This window comes from Fusarium proliferatum, assembly GCF_900067095.1.
Source record: "Fusarium proliferatum ET1 genome assembly, contig: FPRO_scaffold016, whole genome shotgun sequence".
Lineage (NCBI taxonomy): Eukaryota > Fungi > Ascomycota > Sordariomycetes > Hypocreales > Nectriaceae > Fusarium > Fusarium proliferatum.
The window spans coordinates 261,297-280,356 of NW_022194805.1; the positions used below are offsets into that span (position 1 = coordinate 261,297).

A 19,060-nucleotide genomic window follows, 5' to 3' on the forward strand; every position below is an offset into this window, starting at 1 on the left:
TACATTGTCATGATCAAGTTGTAATACCATAACCATGACAGCAACTATAAGAAGGCAACATCCCGCCAGCCAATATTATTCACTTAAACAAGAACTATTATTTGCTTTAAATGGGCTTTATAGTATAAAGCTGGAGATTATGAGCTCTGGCTTGCTTGCGGTGTTGTCGGAGTCATCATTCTGACGTTGACATGACGACCAAGACATTTCAACGTCACAATGTTCACATTTCAGTCTTGATGATGCGCAGCAGGACCAAATGCTCCGCAAATTGCTACCGAATTGCATGCACGGGAAATGTAATGGAAATAGTGACGACTTCATGATGTGAAAGCTGAGGCGGTGTAATACAAGCCACGACAATTATTGGAGCGAGATGCATGTCCCTGGCCGAACTTGCAGCTGGATTGATCTCGATTGGCAATCAGCTCCATTCAATTCGTCCGTGTCTTGTGTTGTACGGTGCATCATCTATCTCAATTCATGCATTGCAATGATATACACCTCTTGAGCTCACTCCAACCCTCTCGCAGACTCGACTTCACTCATACCTCCTAGGATGCTCTTCTCACTGGCCTCAGCATCACTCCGAGTCTCTCGCATCTCACGCCGCTGCACAGTCCAGCTATCCTTCAGAGCTTATCAATCTACAATGGCAACCTCTAAGTCGCAACAGTTCTTTCATACCTCGGGCGCTACGGACTCGGTCTGGGTTCATCAAGACCCCGTTTCTAACCGCCCATCGTTCTCCAAGCTTAACCAAGACATTGAGACTGACGTCTGCATCATTGGTGCTGGCATCGGCGGTATTTCCACAGCCTATGAGCTTGTCACCCGAGGGCGCGAGGTTGTCCTTCTGGAAGCTCGCCAGGTACTTTCTGGAGAGACAGGTCGGACCAGTGGCCATTTGACCAATGATCTTGACGATGGGTATACTGAGATTGCTAAGAAGCACGGTGATGAAGGCGCCAGGGTCGCAGCTGAAAGCCACGCGTGGGGAAGAGATCGCGTAGGAGAGATCTCTCAGATACTTGGTATTGAATGCGAATATCGCAAACTTCCGGCTTATGAGGTTTCTCAGTACTCTAGGAAGGATGCGAAGGAGCATGAGGATGAGATGAACGATCTTCGTAAGGAAGAGGCAGCGCAGCGAAAGTTCGGCATTGATGCTAGATTTGATGCAAGTCTCTGATCTATTTCATTCTTGGTCTTCGATTAACTTGGTGTAGGAATCGCTGACGGTTCGTGGCTGGGATGGAGCAATTGACCAGCGCGGCGGCCTCATCGTCAAAGACCAAGCAACATTCCATCCAACAAAGTATCTCAACGGCATCCTCAACTGGCTCAAGACTCAGCCCAACTTCCGCTGCTTCGACCAAACGCGGGTCATGTCCGTTGAAGAAAAAGGCATAGAGATTCTCGGTATCGGCAACAAATCCGTCAACGTCTCAACAGCAGATGGCTACACCGTCAAGTGCGCCAACGCCGTCGAAGCAACCTGCGTTCCCCTCCAGAAGCTCAGCGTCATCGCTCAGATGGAGTTCATGCGGTCTTACTGTATCGCTGCGCGTATACCTAAAGGCGCTATTGAGGATTGTCTCTTATATGATCAGGCAGAGGAGTATAAGTATGTTCGACTGACGGCTTGTGATGACGAGCATGATTATCTTGTTGTGGGAGGCTGTGATCACAAGGTTGGACAGGAAGATACGACTACTGAGTTTGGTGAGCTTGAGAAGTGGACGCGTGAGAGGTTTTCACAGGTCAAGTCTGTTGACTACCGCTGGAGTGGTCAGATCTTTGAACCTGTTGATTTCATGCAGTTCATCGGGAAGAGCCAAGGCAACGATCACATTTACATCATCACTGGCGATTCAGGTGATGGTTTGACGCATGGGGTTTTGGCTGGACGATTGATCGCGGATGAAATCGACGGCATCAAGAACCCATGGGCAGACATCTACTCCCCCACGCGCATCGCATCAATGGTCAAGTCCCTCCCCAGCATGATCGCCCACGACGTCCAGATCAACGCGCAGTACAAGCGCTTCCTACAATCCGACATCACAGACATTGAAGACCTCGGCCGCGGAATGGGCGGGGTATTGAACAAGGTAACGTCCTTTGTTATTATCGTCCATGCACAAACTAATGTGTTTCAGGCTGGATCAAAGCCAATCGCGGTGTACAAAGACGAGGAGGGTAACGTGAAGCAGTACAGCGCTTTGTGTCCCCATATGAAGGGCGTCGTGTGCTGGAACACTACTGAGAAGAGCTTTGACTGTCCTGTTCACGGGAGTCGGTTCTCACGAGAGGGTATTTGTGTAATGGGGCCTTCGAAGGGAAACTTGGATCCTGTTGATGAGGCTGGAAAGGCTGACCAGGAGAATGTCGCTGGTAGTTAAATGCAGTCAACAATTGACAATGTTCTTATGTAATTCAGGCTCACAAAGTATCCGCATATAAGATGAAACGTGCTCGGGTAATACGTGCTAAACCGCCGAGACGTTGTACGCGTACACATCATCAATCCGCCAAAAGGCGACATCCTCAACGCGTCATCTCACCAATGAAATGGCTGCGTTTACGATGAGCCCAATTATTTGCGTTTCGCAACACCCTTGCCTCACGTCAGACCATGAACACCGAAGAAGCCGAGCGTAGATGGTGACAAAAAGGATGAGACATATTTAGCCTGAAATCTCACGTCATCTTTTCTTACATCCCATGCGGGGTAAAATGGCTGATGACGCCAACATTAGTCCCGTCATAGACGTGAGATGGATATAAAGTCTGAGCATCATTGACCGTTTTTCATCTTGATAAGGACGTTGGAGTGGCTTGATATTGTTATCTCTGTTTTCATTGATATCGATTCATCATGAGGTCTCTTTTGGCTCTTACTTTGGCTACGGCCACTTCGGCTTTCGTCATCCCCGAGGGCTTGGACGCGTTCAACACCTGGAAGGATGATCTGAAGCAAACCCTCGAAGACATCCCAACGCGCTTTCGCAAGACTCTCGACGAAGCGACTGAGCAGCTCTCCACCGAGTTCACAGCCGCAATCCACAACAGACTCCAAGATGAAGAGGCTTTCCTCCCCGCTGATGATGTAGACGACGACGAGTCTGCGGATATCTTTGGTCGAACAGGCGGTGACTTTACTGATCATACGACATATGAACTTATCGCCAAGAGCAACTACACCAAGAAGTTCTTCAAGCTTGTTCAGAAGCATGAGAAGTTTGGCAAGTTGCTTAACAGCACTGACGCGAACTACACGCTCTTTGTCCCGACCGATGAGGCATTTGAGCATATTCCTCATCATCATAAGGATAAGCCTAGTGATGAGTTCGTCGAGGCTGTTCTTAACTACCATCTTGGTATTGGGGAGTATCCTGCGTCGCGAATCCTCTTCACGCATACTATTCCTACGACCCTGAAGGAGCCTCTGCTTGGTGATAAGCCTCAGCGTCTTCGTACCAGCGTTGGGTTTTCCGGAGTGAGAGTTAATCTGTACAGCAAGGTCATCGCTGTCAACTTCGTAAGTATATCCACTAAATAAACTGATCTTGGCTGACTATCACAGAAAACCAAGAATGGCATCATCCACGCTGTCAACAGAATCCTCGTTCCTCCTCCCTTCATCGGCAAAGAAATCAGCCTTTTCCCCGCTCAATTCTCAACTCTTCTGCTCGCCTTCGAGAAGACCGACTTCGTCAAGTACATCCACAACATCCCCATGGTCGGCAGCACCGTCTTCGCTCCCTCCAACGATGCATGGCGCCGTCTGGGTCCCCGCGCAAACGCCTTCCTCTTCAACACCGAGACAGGCAAGAAATATCTCAAGGCCCTTCTCAAGTACCAGATCGTCCCCAACATTACTCTCTACAGTGACGAGGTCTACTACGGTGATGAAAAGGTGTCGAAGAAGCTTTATGGCCATGGTGATGACTTCCATATTGAGCTCCCGACTCTTCTTGAGAGAAGTGTTGGTGTTGATGTTCATACTTTCAAGAGCTGGACTACTATTGTGCTGAATGGGCATAATGTTATTGGGTTTAATGACGCTGTTGGTAAGAATGGTGTTATCCAGGTTCCCAAGACTATTCCCATTCCGCCTCATAGAAAGGGTGAGCATCCTTCTGAGATGGAAGGTGAGATTAGTGTTGAGGAGCTCAAGGAGAGATTGGACGAGTATATTGAGGAGGAGGATGACGATGACTTTGAGAACGGAGAGTTGTAAGAAACGCTTGTTGTAGAGTTGGAAAGGATGAAAAGTCTCAAGGTAGAAGCAGGAATCAATAGTATAGTGTAGGATAGTAGGGAGAAGACAAGTTAGACCACAAAGAAACAATGAATAGTCTCCCATCTGAGCTTCATTTGTGCACGCCAGGATCACGACATAACCATCAAGTCAGCATAAAGAAAATTTGTGCTTAACCAACATAAGATGAACATCACTCTACAAATGCAAAAGGTTGACAGAAGACCAATGGACTCTAAATCTAGATATCTCGTCTATTCCGTCCTCTGTATCGCAATTCCCAGGATCTCCGTCTCTGGTAGTCCGGCATTCTGAGCTCAGACAAAAAGTTCCCAAGACTCTATCAAGTCAAGAGGTAAACAACATCAAAAACAAAAACAACCATGGGTGGGGGACTTTTCCGTCTACTCGCGCACTCGGTCTGGCATTCCAAGCTCAGACAACTTTTACCAAACTCCAAAAAGACCAAAGACATAGGGAAGATGGGGTGAGATCACACTTGTGCAGTGGACTTAGTTCTCGGCAGCCTTGATGATATATTGACGCATACCGGAGTTCTCAGCCTTGCCGAGAGTCTCAATCTCCAGGCCAACCTCGTTGGTGAGCTGGTGAATCTCACCCTCGTATCGCTTCCAAGATTTGAACATCTTGAAAACCGTTCCGGCGGGAACGTAGATATCGAACTTAGTGCAGGTCATGTCGTGGTTGGCAGTGACGTCGAAGTAATGCATAGCTTTGTTGAGCTTGCTCTCGACGGTCCAAGCGGTCTTGGGGTTAGCACCAACAATGCCAGCGTGATCCTGAAGACCCTGAAGATAGGTAGTGAAGAAAGCGTCGTACTCGACAGTGTTGTACGCAGCATGGGTCTGGCTGGCTTCAGCACTGGTAGGTCCATCCTGGCCGACAATGAGACGATCAACGGGAGTCATGTGGCCCTTGAACTCGACACAACGATCCTTAGCCATAGAGTCTGGAGCATTATAGAAGATGCTGCCGAGAGAAAGGAAGAGACGAGCAGTAGGACGAGTCTGCTTGAAGTAAACGTCTCCCTGTTCAAATGAACCCCAGAGACCGATACACTTGACACCAGGGAAAGTAGCCTTAGCCTTGGCAATGTGTTCAACAAGAGAGGCGTGAGACAGATCGAGAGCCACATAGACGCACTCCTTGCCCTGAGCGATGAATTCGTGGACGTAGGGCTCAAACTTCTTGGAGTTGGCAGCGCCGAGGTCAATGATATGAGTACCAGACTTGAGTTGCTGAACGACCTGCTTGGCGGTGGCTTTGATGATGGCCATTTCATCAGAAGTCTGGTAGGACTTGTCGGCAATCTTGTTCCATTTGTCCATGCCGGAAGTGTAGGCGACTTCCTTGGGGAAGTCACCCTTACCAAGGAAGGCCTTGGGAAGCTGATCGTCAACAAAGGTGAGGTTGATGGACGAACCACCAATGTCGATAACCTGACCATCGGTGGGGTAGGCAGTGGATAGAGAAGACATGATGTTGGCAGTGAGAGGGATGATTGTGGGTGTTGGTTTGGGGTATGAGTGTGAGGTTGATAGTTCTTGTGAAGTGTTATGAGTTGATATGAAGACAAAGGTCGAGATGTTGAGAGGTTGATGAGGAGGAAAGAAGAGAGCTGGATCAACAACCGAAGGGAAGTATTTATTGGGAGATTGGATGTGAATAGTATTTCGCAGTTGCAGCAATGAATGCCACTGGTAACGAGAACGACAGTCGTTATTCCATTGTTACTGGCAGTCTTGTTCAGCCTGGGGAGCTGCCAGCTGAAAGAGACTGTCAGATACAAGCTGAACGAGCTGTCAATCCAATAGAACAAAGGCTTTGGAGTGGCAGAATGCATAAGCCTGAGGGTTTGTTCATGATTCATTCTCTGTGAGTTGTTTGAGAGCATTGTGGACTTGATTGGTGAAAGGGATGGATGGCAAGTCTTGACACTGTTCATACAAATAGACAAGGCTAAATCCTTCTTGAAGGGATAAAATGCATAATTTAGTGCTTTAGTAGGTTAGTTAGGGTTTGGCTCATGTTACTGTCAAGACAATGGAATTGGTTTACACAAATTCATGGATGGATTATAGACTGAAGCTACAGAAAGATATCCGCACTAAGCCCCTTTTACGAGCATTGACATACCCTTTACTACATACAATTTCTCAAGAAGCGTAACTAAGAGATGAGTAAATACGACAAAGGTTGTTCAGGATCAGGAGATCATATACTACGTCTCCAAGTTTTAACCACCAGGAGTCCATCCGCTAGCGCTCCAACTCTCAGGACTAATATCAGGCCAATACAGCCCCTGCGCTCCATCTTGATACATCGACGCATCAATAAACTGCAAATCCAAAACCGGCTGCGATAACAACTCCTGCAGCGACGGCTCCGACAACGCCATGCCCGCCGTAGGATTCAACACATCCAACCCCAACAGCCCTGTATCCTGCACCACAAACTGTCCCCGTCTCGCCTCAAGCGCCCTCATACAAACTTTCATAGCATCAACATGTCGACAAAACTCCTCCGCCGCGAAATTGCCATTCTCTTTCAGCTGATGCAGAAACTGCGCGGCTGACTCGAATTGTTCTTTATCGCTGCGACATTCCTTTCCGTCGATGAGGCTTGATATCGCGAGGACCGTGGCGGATGAGAAGAGATATTGCGTGTAGAAGTAGTCGAACGTTGCGAAGGACCCGTCGATCCAGCAGTCGATTAGGAGGCGGCATGAGTGGCGCGCGCAGCGGATGCACGCTTCGGAGAGCGTCATTGCTGATACAGGGATTTGAGGCTCCGTGCGAGGTTGAGTGTCCCATGCTGAGACGTGAGTCCTAAGAACATGTAGAAGAATAGGACGCGTCGCAGTTATGGCGACCTGGTTAAAGTACAAGTGCAGTGAGAGAGGCTTTGGGCTTGGTTCAGGTGCATCCGTCGGTTCAATGTGAAGATGCGGCGGCAATTCCTCCACAAAAGCTCTCAGATCTCTCAACGCCTCCTGAACCCTCTGCGAGAGTGTTTTCTGCTGCGGTCTCCTTGTGTAAATCGCATTAATTACCTTTGCCGCCAGTCTCGCGAGTCTCAGACCCGCGATAAAATACGATGAGTCGGCAAAGTCATCTGAGGGTGTGTCCAAGACTGGATCGGTGGGGAGATCGACTTCGATGTCGTCGTCCTGAATAGCGACGGGATGACCGAGACGAGAAGCCCACATGCGATCGAAGCTATATGCAGTCCACCATACGCGATTCCTATGTTCGCGGGCGCCGGCGTCGCGGAGTTGGGATTCGGGGACGTTGAGGTGAAGACCCATTACGACGGAGAGACGGACTGATGAGCCGGCGAGGGCATAGGCTGTATAACGACGGTTGAGGGCGAGGGAGTAGAAAGACTAGAATGTCAGCTTGTTCCCATGAAGAAGTGAGAGACTTACCAGAAGAAGACGAATTTCAATGGCATCAATGCGAGGTCTTTCGCTGATGATGCGAAGAATACGAGTCGCCCGGGCAAAATACGCCATACCCGGAAAGTTCCTATCCTTGGCCGCCGTACGCGTAGAGTACATCTCCCCAATCGCAAACAGAACCCAAAGTTTACTCCTCAGCAACGAATCCGCCGAATGAGGGTTCAGAATCGTCTGCTCCAGCCCCTCCAGGATCTGACTCTTCCTCACGATATAATAAGTCCTACTAACATACTTCAACGCAACATTAACAAGCAACCGAGCCCTAGAGGGTATCGGCCACGGACAATCCTGATCCGAAAGCGCAAGCAACCTCTCATCAGGTGCGTAGTTAACCCTCGGGATGTGACTATGTCCCGGTTCAGAAATAGCCTGCCTAAAACGCGTGGCAAACGCAGCGTCGGAAGCTTCGCCGATGAGGACCGGGGTGTGAAGCACGTTCATGTCAAAGAACCAGGGTCGTTCCTCGAGGAGTGTGCCCTGGAGCGACGAGGACGTCTCGGTGCTTGAGACGTCGGGGATGGAGGGCTCAGGCCGAGGTTTAGCGTCATCTTGACGAAGACGCTGGTTCTCGGCGATTAGATCGTCAATGTATCTGTGCCAATTGATGAACATGAGAGGATTGAGATGTTAGAAGGGGGACGTACTGCTGGCTCACTTTGACGAGACGGTTCTTTCGGGGATAAGAGCATTCAGCGCCTTTACTTGCTTGACGGCAGTTTTCACAGGGCTGACCGCCGGAGCATTTAACCTTTCTGGCATGGCATCGCCGACATCTGAAGCAATTAGTCAGACCTCAAACGTAAATGAGAGAGGGACCTTTACGCTGTAGATTTCGTCTTGCGTTGTCGCTTCCCGGGGCTCAACGGCGTAACAGTCGACGACCCAACATCCTCCTTATCCGAGTCACTCTGATGATCCGCCATTTTGTCTCAGACCTTGCACAAACAGGCGATCTTCACGGCCGAGTAACACAGTCTTAACCAATTACCCACCCGATATCTTCCTGATTGGATAACCGAAGTACCGACGCGATCTGCGTAGTCGTGTGACTCCCCAAGAATACTGAAGCAAAGTCGGTTCAATGACGCCGACAGAAATCGGCGAGAATTTTACCTTTCCCGCGCTGACTCAGCGCTAACCTCGGCAGAAAATACTGCTTCTCGGTGGTTTTGGCGGTTGGCGCCGATAGAGGTAAGTGGGAATAAGACGGACAGAAACAAAAGGCGTCCGACACCGCTGGGAAAAGTCATAGTGGTCCACTATAAGTGAGCCAAGATGCAAGGAATTGGTTTGTTTTAAATACCTGATTAAGAAGGTGAAGAAAACTCTTTCTGGTAAATACTTGTATTGCAGTTTCAATGGATTAATTTGACATTCGTTTGATTCACTTGCCTTGATTAAGTTACGCCTCCATTCGTTCAACTCACCATGACCGGACCAAAAACAGCCATCACTACATCCCCAGCATCACCGCTTCCTCCAACCGGTGCAATAGACGACGACGTAGCCCAAATACCCACCTGGCGAAAATGGGTCATCCTCTTCGTTGTCTGCTGGATGCCGCTCCCCATGACATTCTGGAGCACCGCCATAATGCCCGCCACACTCGAAGTAGCCTCCGACCTAAAAATCCCCGTAACGACCATAACAACCATCAACGCTGGTGTTTTTGTAGCGCAGGCGTTGTCGGGGCTCATTTGGCTGCCTGTTAGTACGATTATCGGACGGAAGTCTGCGTATCTTGCTGCGAATGCGGTGCTGTGTGTTTGTGCGATTGGGTGCGCGACTGTGCCGAATTTAGCTGGGTTTGCGACGTTGTGGATTTTGGGAGGGAATACGGGGCCGTTCTTTTTGGTTGCTGGGCAGACTATTCTGGCGGATATCTTTGATCCTGTGAGTATTTATTGATGGGTGAAGGTTTGTACTGATGGTTGTAGACGTCTCGAGGTACAGCTGTTGGGTTCTTTCTCGGAAGTTGTGTATCGTTCAATTCAATCGGTAAGGCTATCCGACTTCCTGGACATGAGCTGGTACTAACATCTACAGCACCGCTTCTTGGTAGTATCATTGCTACATTCACTAGCTGGCGAGTCATCTACGGCGTTGAGGCCGGCATGTGTCTCTTTGGTCTCATTCTCTCCCTCTTGTTCATCCCGAAAGCCAGTGAAGTTGAGAATCCCAAGTTGGCTGAGACGACACGTCCGCGAACAGTCAAAGAGATTCTTCGGACATTCAACCCGATGCACGTCTTTTGTCAATTTAAGTATCCTAAGGTCATCCTCGCTGTACGTATACTTCTCAGTTGAACAAGTACAACACTGACGTTTCAGAACATCGCCTGCGGTCTCCTCGGCTTCAACCAATACGGCCTTCTCTCCTCCATCCGCCGCGTCATAAACCCCCGCTTCAATCTCACATCTCCCCTCTCCAGTGGTCTCTTCTACCTCGCGCCCGGCGCCGGATTTCTCGTTGGGAGTACCGTCGGCGGTAAAGTCTCCGACGTAGTCGTCAAGCGATACATGCGAAAGCGAAACGGGCAGAGAATTCCTGAGGATCGCTTAAACAGCAGTCTAATCAGTGTTCTCATCATTCTCCCACTTGGAACTTTGCTCTACGGGTGGAGTGTTTATCATAGACTGGGTGGCATGGCGCTGCCGATTATCAGCGCGTTTGTCCAAGGTTTCGGGCTCATGGCTTCGTTTAGTGGGCTGAATACATATGCAGCTGGTAGGTCATTCCACCTTGACAAGAAAACGCAACTAACAGTCTTCAGAGGTTCGACCAGCACATAGAACAGCAGTTATTACCGGAAAATACGTTATCCAGTATAGTTTCGGCGCAATGAGCGTTGGAGGCGTCGTCCCTATGATTGACGGCATCGGCGTAGGCTGGGCCTTCACCGTTAGTAAGTACATCTCCCCACGTCTACTTACTCTCCACTGACTCGTCAAAGTCACTTGTTTCTCAATGCTCGCCGGTGGCTTAGTTCTGCTTATTGCGAGGTTCAGCAAAAATTGGAAGGCATAGATCAAAGACATGGCTTAGATAAAATTACGGATAGACAGGTTGGGAATGATGATCGTTACGAAAAACAGCTGCGGGATCTAGATGCGGGAAAATCTAGATCTACGCGGGGGGGAGAAGATGAATTACTATAGAAGGAATAGATAAAAGTTAATACTAGAGCGCAGTAGTCGAAACTCACTCCTCATTTTCGCACTGCAAGCCACGAAATCCGAATAACTTCGGCTTACATTCCTCCGCCAAGCCTCGCTCGCATTCGGTCCCGAGAGGGCTGATAATTAAACAGTCGTAGATTCTAGGGATGGGGTTGGCTGGGATATGCCATTGAGTTTGGTGGTGGAAGTTTGCGCTGACATGAGCTAATGTAGCCTGGGGCGAGGGAGATCGGATATCGGCATGGGAATGTCCATGCTGGGGTATTTAGATGGAAGAGCTGCTGTTTTGGCCGTGCACCGAATACCTTTTCTCTCATTATTGCAGATAGTTAACTAGTATTTAGGTTGAAACGACTTGCAAGATGTATCGCGATTTGTTGCTCCTCACTTCATTCTTCAGCGTCGCCCTCGCGCAAAGTGGCGCTGATCCGTACGCCCCAGTCTACACGGAATGTCCCTCCTCTCTCAAGATCCGCAAAGCATCAGACGTGAACCATCCCCATTATCTCCCCTCTCTACCATCTCTAACTCTCCCAGGGCCTATCCGATGAAGAGTCATCCTGGCGTGAACAGCGTGCTAAGCAGATCATTCCAAATCTGGAGGACTACCTCAAACTCGCCAACATTTCCAACTTCAACGTCTCAAACTATATAAACAAACTCAAGAGCGATAATGTTCCCATCGTTGGCCTCTCTGTCTCTGGTGGAGGCACGCAGTCTGGTCTAGGCGGATTGGGTGTCTGGCAAGCGTTTGATGCTCGGTCTGCTATCGCAAGGGCGGCGAGGACAGGCGGCTTGACGCAGCTTTTCTCATACATCACTGGACTATCCGGCGGAGGCGCTGTCACCGTATCTCTTCTGTAAGTCCATTCCACCATCATCCCAATCACCACTAACATTTCAGCGCGGCAAACAATTTCACCACAACAGACGGCGTCAAAAAGGCCTCTAACTTCTCCCTCGACTATTCATCCGGTCCAGACGGCAACCAAACAGCCTTCTTCACCAACATCTTCGAAAACATGGGCGCCAAAGACGAATCGGGCTTCCCCGTCTCCGTCGCAGACACATTCGGTCAATTTTGGGGAACTTGGCTGCCCGAGGATAAAGTATACAGCAACTACTCCGACATCGCCTCCAAAAACACTGCCTTCGCTCTGGGCAACGCACCAATGCCAATCATGTGCTTCGCAGAAGTCATCCCCGGAAAGTCCCCCGAGATCGGAAAACTCATGTATCCCGGCTTCAACAAATCCACGCGCTTCAACTTGACAGCTTATGAGGTCACGCCCTTTGAGTTTGGAAGCTGGGTCGGGGGACGCGTGCAGGCGTTTATCCAGACCAAGTTCCTGGGAACTTCTATGACGGAGGGAAAACCGCAGAACAAGAGTGAATGCGTGCAGGGCTTTGATAAACTTACGCTGATGCAGGGTACGACTGCTAATGCGTTTACTGCGTGGTTTATTGATTCGTTTTATGGAATTCCGGTATTTGCGAAGAGATGGTTGGGCAAGAGACAGAAGGTCAACCCGGATATCAACGACGTTCCTGTGCCGAAGGATCAGTATGATAATCCTCTTGTTCAGCTTGTGAATGAGACGGCGATGTATTTTGACTTGACGTTTAATGAGTCGTTGTGGGCGACGTATCCGAATCCGTTTCAGGATTATAATGACGATATGAAGGGGGTTTCGGAGCTGCTTTTGGTAAGTTATCCTACGGCGGTTAGGGACGATGCTGATTGTTTAGGTCGACGGGAGTCTTACGCTTGAGAGTAATCCTCTTCGTCCGCTGATCATTCCTGAACGCAAGCTTGACTTGATCATTGTTTACGAAGCATCATCTGATGCGCCCAACTCTTGGGTCAACGGAAGCAACCTCATCAGTAAGTCCCATATTATGCCTATAAGATCTTCACTAACATTTTAGATACCGCCCTTAGTGCATCCCAAGGCAACATCCCCTTCCCCAAAATCCCCGACGTAAACACCATCGTCGCCCAAAACCTCTCTTTCCAACCAACATTCTTCGGCTGCAACGCCTCATCCTCCACGCCCCTCCTCCTATGGTTGCCCAATGCTCCATGGACAGGATACACCAACTACTCCTACACACAGACCCAATTCACACCCAACCAAGTCGACATTGCGCTTGAGAACGCATTCCAGGTAGCCACGTACGGCAATGGCAGCGTTGATGAGAATTGGCCTGCTTGTTTAGCTTGTGCAGCTATTAAGGGTTCGTTGAGAAGATTGGATATTGAGATGCCGAAGCAATGTGAGGAGTGCTTTGAGAGGCATTGCTGGAATGGGACGACGAGTGATAGGGAGGCTACGGCGGGGGATTTTGATCTTAGGCCGAGATTGGATCCGGAGTTGAGCTTTGCGAAGTGGAATGAGAGTGATTGGGAGAAGGAGGAGAGTACGGGTAGTGGAAATGGAAGTGGAGGGGACGATTCGGCTGGTGTCAAGCTTGGGTATAATATGGTTGGACTGGGTTTGTCGCTCGTCGCGGTGGCTGCACTACTGTAGTTATACTTGGGTATCAGTTGTAGGTAGTCAATTGGCGAGCACTTGTCAAGGCCGAATCACAGATTAATTACTTGAATTGATGCTTCAATTGCGAGATGTTAGCCGAGTATATGAAAGCGATCATAATAAATCTCGCTGCACTATTTTCACTGTACTGGCGACTGAGGCCAGCGTCGCATCCACTAAGCAGCGGCTCCACGCAATCCAGTCAATCAACATCATGATTCAATGCACTAACAACCTTCAATTATCCTACAGCTCCTCGATTAAACCTAATTCTTTACCTGCACATTCTCCCTCATAACAGCCGGCTCAATCTCCCCATCAGTAGACTTGTTCTCCTCAATCTTCGCTTCGTCAACCTTTGTCAAATCAACGGCCTTAAGCGCAAACATAACAATCAGCATCGGCGCAAGAGAGCACGTCGCAGCAATAGCGAGAAGACGCTGCGTCTCTCGATATGCCTGGTCGATAGCTGCGCGAACTGGTGTCCCCTTTGCGAATTTCTGAGCGACGACGATGGACTTGTAGATCTTGAAGGCGTTGGGCTTTGCTTGCTCGGGGAGATACTTTGTGAGTTTCTGAGGGAGGATGTTGTTCCAGATAGCACCGCCCACGCTGTAATTGTTAGTGATGAATGACTGAGAGGAGGGGATAGACTAACCTGGTACCGACAGCTCCGCCAAAGTTCATGGCTGCGTAGTAAACGCCCGTCACGACGGGGACGTCTTCCTTGGCGACGAGAGCCTGAATAGAGACTTGAGCGGCGGTTTGGTAGAATGCACGACCAACGCCGACGAGAGTCTTCGCTGTGATAAAAGATGCTTCGTTGGCGTGTCCTCCGTTCATGTTGACAAAGTGAATCATGAGACCTTGACCCAGAACACAAAGCGGAACACCGATGAAGACAAAGATCTGACTGTGCTTAGTATACTTCATCAAGACACCAACGAGCACCGAAGCGATCTGGAACGCGACACGAAGGGCGTTGCTACTAAAATCAGCATTATCTCAGGCGTGTTTCGAAGGAGACTTACTCAATGCGCGTAGCGTGTCCAGGACTGAACCCCCCAGCGACCTGAAGATAACTGGGAAAGAAGAGTGTAAAGCAGGAATAATGGAAAAAGTCCAGCATGGATAAAACACAAGCCGCAACGACAGTTCGCTCCTTGATCATCCGGAAAGGAACGAATGGGACCTTGGCGAATTTTGTATCCCAGATGAAAAACACGCCGACGACGACAACGCCAATGACGAGCATGGCGATGTAGCTGCCCTGGTCCCAACGATCACTATTCCTCGCTCCCGTAAGCGAAAGTGGAATAAGCGTGAGTCCAAGACCGAGAACAAGAAGCACAGCACCGAGGATGTCGAGATCAACCCAGATAAGATTCACAATCCTCTTGCTTAAAGGCTGCGTCTTATCAGCTGCATCCCAAGCGCCCTTTCTTCTATATCCAGCCTTTCTCGCGCGTCGCTGAAGAATGTATAGAGTAATAATAAGCGGCGCGGCGCAGAAGGGCAGAATGAGAGCCCACATTCCGTAGCCCCAACGCCAGGTTGAGTGCTTGAGAACACTGTCTGCTACGATGGAGCCGAGGTATAGTGTTGGGATGGAGGCGAAGGATTCGGGGAGGGAGGTCCAGAGACCGCGGTTGATGAGGCTTGTTGTGTCGGCGATGAAGACCTGTTGCATGATGACGTAGCCGGTGTCGCCGATTGATTCAAAGATTCCACCGGCCTAGAGATGTTAGACGGGTAAGAGATGGGGATGGGGATGGGGAGCTTACGATGTAGGTTGCGATGTTTTGACACGCTGCGTACATGACCTGCGACAGAACGAGGAAGAGGATTGAAAAGGTTAGACCCTCTGCTCTACCAAAGACCTGGGACAGTTAGTCTTGTGTATTGGGATGGAGAGATATACGTACATTGGAGAACTTTGCCATGATGGGATATGTGACGAGGCCGATGATTGTGCTGACGACATTGGCTGTCGCAAGCGCTGAATGGCGCTGGAAGGCAGAGGTAGCGTATGCATCGTAGACTTTTGTCGCGTATTTGAGGAACTGGGTGATAAACGTGGTTGCAAAGAGGCTGTTCCGTCAATTGTCAGCAGAGCCAGGTAATTGCGAAAGGGGGATAGAGACATACCCAGTGAAGGCGACGATCAGGGCCTTCTTAGACCAAGACTGCCTCAGAATATCCGTATTCGAGACTTTCTCACGCTCTTCTTTCGGCGCAGCTTCCACGTCGGAACTACGATGAGAAGTATGATCTGCCATTGTAAATAAGCTTAAACAACATTGATTACTTCATTCCAAGTTCAATGCAACGTTGTCTGTTTATATCCTCTGAGTAACGGAAGTCATTCCGCGCCCACAATCCGGTGATCCATCTAATCTTATCAGATTTTAACGCATCGCGTGATATAATTGGTCTGCCAAGACTTCGCGTGGCATGACTTAGCCGTGATCTGATAAAAAAAAGCCTCATGTTTACAGGGATTGGGTAGAGCCGCCTTTTCTTCTGGGAATAGTGATGGACACTTTTAGGTAAAGCGTGGATCACATGAAGATGAGTTTCGCTGGTGGACATGGTCTTGGCGATGTTCCGAGAACAGGCGATCTCCAATGACACGTTTTTTTCATCCCTGCTCAGAGTTTTCGCATCTGATCATTGATGAGATTGAGTGTTGGATGGCTTGGGTGTTGCCACGAGCTAAAGTGGCATTGACCGTATGATCGAAATGTGACTCGTGAGATAACCTTGTTGTTATCAATCTGATCAGTAACGTGGGGGGGCCATGTAAATCCACTGAATCGTAAACGGTGACTATGCGAGAATGAGCAGTAAGGTGACTTGCGAGGCCGTTGAGGTCCGAAGATTCGGAACCGACCGTTGGAGACATGTCTGTGCGAATAAGTTCTGTAAGACTTGAGAGCAATGGTTCATGCAGTGCGTTGAAGTTATTCCCGACGCGATGGTACACACGGAATGATCCGCGTCAGGTCCACCCACTTAGGGAGCAAAGACGCCGAGTTCTGGTCTGCAGACGAATTACCGCTTTGGGATCTCATCCGACGTCTGTCACGATGAATTTTCGTACCCCATGCAATATGAGATCCACGTCGCTAGACGTTGTTGGACAATTTAAGCGAATGGCATTCTATGAACGAGGATATTATCACCTCTGAATTACAAATTCTATACTCTATACCAGTTGTTCAATAGACAACTGCTTCTTTATATGTCTCCCCATCTCATCCTACCCAATTGACCATCTTCAAACTCTGTCGCGTTTAACCAAGGTTGTTGGGGCTCTTGGCTCGAATCTTGGACCCATACAGGAAGAATATGACGGGAACAGGTACAAGAGCTAGTGCCAAGAACGCAAGGATACTGTTCCCCCAGCCGAGACCAAGATCATCGTACATGAAGAGTCCAGCGAGAGGAAGCAATCCACCAGCCAGAGACCGGAGGACTGTCATTGCGGCGACGGCTGATGCTGCGTAGGTGATGTATGCATCGACGAGGTAAGTTTGAAGACACATCTATATCGTCAGTGATGCCTAGTGAAAGCGAAAGACGAAAAGGACTCACCATAATCCCCATGAGACCAAAGCAAAACAGCGCAACGCCGATCATGGGCACAATCCAATGCACATTCTGATCCGCCGCCCAACCATACCAAAACAACGCCCCCACAATGAGCAGTCCCGACGGCAACGTCATCCAAATCGGCAACCGATCCTCCGGCACCGTCTTACCGTTCTGCTCAATCTTCTTCTTAATAACAACGTCCGTCAAGACCCCAAACGTAATTGTGCCAGACAGCATTCCAATACCGGTAGGGAGATACGCCAGACCGATGGTACCAGTGCCAAAGCCGTATTGCTTCGCGAATACAAAGGTGAAGGTGCTGAACATGAGGTACAGCACGCCGTAGACGATGGCGACGTAGAAGGAGAGGATGAAGACGGGGAGATGGGTGAAGAGCATTCGCATTGGGCGGACGGAGGCGTTGCTGAGGCGTTGCTTGGGTGTGAGGCCGTCTTTGTCGAGGATGGAATACAAGTCTTGGTTGCCGGTTTCTTTCTTGAGCTTGGCGGCTTTGGCGCGGAGGAGCGTTGGGGCGTAGGTCTCTGGGGCGGCGAAGTAACATAGCGCAGCAATGAAGCCGGTCTATATGGTTAGCCACGATAGAGTACACTCAAATGCAAAGGGACTTACAAGAATAGCAATCAGCCAGAATACCCATCTCCATCCAATGGCCTGAACCATATACCCACCCGCCAACGGGCCAATACACGGTCCCAACAACGGTCCCATGGCCCAGACAGCCATAGCCTTACCTCTCTCCTGCACTGGAAAGATATCCGATATAGTCCCCGATCCATTAGTAACAGGCGTCGAGCCCGTGAAGCCCATCAAGAAGCGAAAGACAATAAGCATCGGCATGTTTTGGCTCAGCGCCGTAGCGACGGTCATTAGGAGGAAGAGGACGTTGGCGACGTTGAAGACGATGGCGCGGCCGTAGATCTCACTTAGGGGCGCGGCGAGGAGAGGACCGAATGCGAAGCCGAGGATGTAGACGGACACGACGAATGTTGCGACGTTGCGGTTGGAGGTTTCGAATTCACGCATGATGTCTGGGACGCCGGGGGCGAACATTGAGGAGCCCTGGATTGTTAGAGGGGAGTGTATTTGAGGTTGAGGTTAGGGACGTACGAGAGGTCTGAGATGTTAGCGATGATATGGGGGAGAGTGAGTGAGAAGGACTTACGTTAGGAGGGTCATGACGGATAGAGCGCCAATGCAAGACCATTTCTTCTTTGCAGGCCAGTTCATGGGATTTTTAGGATCATCTGGTCCATCCCAGCCAACAGCGTTCGGGTCTTCATCCTGAACGAGCTCTTGCTTCGTAGCAGTCTCCTCATCCCTTTTGGCAGCGCTACCGGTATAAGAAGGCGTAAGCGTCCGCTGACTCGCGGGTCTATCAATATCGATCGAAGCTTTTGTTTCCGCCATCGTAAAGATAAAATGCAATGAAGACAAAGAAGAGAGACGGAAAGGGTGATGAGAAGATATTTAACCCAAGCCACGAGTCAATCTCACAAGGACCAACGAGCCAATGAGCGAGGGGATCGAAAGCGAAACCGAGGGATGGGGGAAGAGTGGCCAATCAGCGGGCTTTGTCGGGGCCGTTCTAGAGTCCGCCGCCCGGGTGGTTATGCGGAGCCCCACACGGATCTGGCGATTTCCGTACCGTTAGTTATGCAAATCTACGGGATTTGTGCAGGTTTGTGCAGAGCACGGCCGGATGGCCCCTTTTTCTTCGTTCCGGGGACGGAGTTGTGAATGCATGCAAGTTGCGCCCCGAGGCGGTGACGCGATGAGTTGTTCAGTATTTATTACGTTTGGAACGAGGCAGTTCTTGGCGAGGGGATTGTTACTATTTTGAATGCTTCTTTTTATAAGACGGCATTTGTTGGTTGTTGGATTGAGAATACGTTATACGCGTATTGGTTCCCCGCAGTGTCTTTGTCTTATCGCATCACTAACCTCCACTCAGACACATGAAGTAACAATTCAATGCGCA

At 49.6% G+C, this 19,060-nt stretch overlaps 8 protein-coding genes across 8 annotated transcripts; 4 read left to right on the forward strand and 4 right to left on the reverse strand.

The window, feature by feature from the left end:
• Positions 1–652: 652 nt before the first annotated feature.
• Positions 653–2,405, forward strand: FPRO_09002 (uncharacterized protein; the record flags this gene model as incomplete). Its single annotated transcript, XM_031224508.1, has 3 exons — positions 653–1,180; positions 1,230–2,114; positions 2,163–2,405. The coding sequence occupies 3 exons, from the start codon at positions 653–655 to the stop codon at positions 2,403–2,405; spliced, it is 1,656 nt and encodes a 551-aa protein (XP_031089760.1).
• Positions 2,406–2,881: 476 nt separating this feature from the next.
• FPRO_09001 (uncharacterized protein) lies at positions 2,882–4,246 on the forward strand (the record flags this gene model as incomplete). The annotated part of the gene is made up of 2 exons (XM_031224509.1): positions 2,882–3,544; positions 3,590–4,246. The coding sequence occupies 2 exons, from the start codon at positions 2,882–2,884 to the stop codon at positions 4,244–4,246; spliced, it is 1,320 nt and encodes a 439-aa protein (XP_031089761.1).
• Positions 4,247–4,779: 533 nt separating this feature from the next.
• FPRO_09000 (uncharacterized protein) lies at positions 4,780–5,766 on the reverse strand (the record flags this gene model as incomplete). Its single annotated transcript, XM_031224510.1, has 1 exon — positions 4,780–5,766. One exon carries the CDS (start codon positions 5,764–5,766, stop codon positions 4,780–4,782), a length of 987 nt encoding a protein of 328 aa, XP_031089762.1.
• Positions 5,767–6,524: 758 nt separating this feature from the next.
• Positions 6,525–8,671, reverse strand: FPRO_08999 (uncharacterized protein; the record flags this gene model as incomplete). Its single annotated transcript, XM_031224511.1, has 4 exons — positions 6,525–7,673; positions 7,716–8,340; positions 8,393–8,521; positions 8,571–8,671. 4 exons carry the CDS (start codon positions 8,669–8,671, stop codon positions 6,525–6,527), a joined length of 2,004 nt encoding a protein of 667 aa, XP_031089763.1.
• A 505-nt stretch (positions 8,672–9,176) lies between these two features.
• Positions 9,177–10,775, forward strand: FPRO_08998 (uncharacterized protein; the record flags this gene model as incomplete). The annotated part of the gene is made up of 6 exons (XM_031224512.1): positions 9,177–9,641; positions 9,686–9,746; positions 9,795–10,033; positions 10,079–10,475; positions 10,522–10,653; positions 10,702–10,775. The coding sequence occupies 6 exons, from the start codon at positions 9,177–9,179 to the stop codon at positions 10,773–10,775; spliced, it is 1,368 nt and encodes a 455-aa protein (XP_031089764.1).
• Positions 10,776–11,289: 514 nt separating this feature from the next.
• Positions 11,290–13,458, forward strand: FPRO_08997 (uncharacterized protein; the record flags this gene model as incomplete). The annotated part of the gene is made up of 5 exons (XM_031224513.1): positions 11,290–11,415; positions 11,465–11,787; positions 11,832–12,633; positions 12,677–12,812; positions 12,857–13,458. 5 exons carry the CDS (start codon positions 11,290–11,292, stop codon positions 13,456–13,458), a joined length of 1,989 nt encoding a protein of 662 aa, XP_031089765.1.
• Positions 13,459–13,730: 272 nt separating this feature from the next.
• Positions 13,731–15,743, reverse strand: FPRO_08996 (uncharacterized protein; the record flags this gene model as incomplete). Its single annotated transcript, XM_031224515.1, has 6 exons — positions 13,731–14,076; positions 14,123–14,449; positions 14,496–15,199; positions 15,249–15,344; positions 15,390–15,555; positions 15,613–15,743. The coding sequence occupies 6 exons, from the start codon at positions 15,741–15,743 to the stop codon at positions 13,731–13,733; spliced, it is 1,770 nt and encodes a 589-aa protein (XP_031089766.1).
• A 1,017-nt stretch (positions 15,744–16,760) lies between these two features.
• On the reverse strand, positions 16,761–18,489 carry FPRO_08995 (uncharacterized protein; the record flags this gene model as incomplete). The annotated part of the gene is made up of 5 exons (XM_031224516.1): positions 16,761–17,012; positions 17,062–17,643; positions 17,692–18,141; positions 18,190–18,196; positions 18,245–18,489. The coding sequence occupies 5 exons, from the start codon at positions 18,487–18,489 to the stop codon at positions 16,761–16,763; spliced, it is 1,536 nt and encodes a 511-aa protein (XP_031089767.1).
• Between the last annotated feature and the right edge of the window lie 571 nt (positions 18,490–19,060).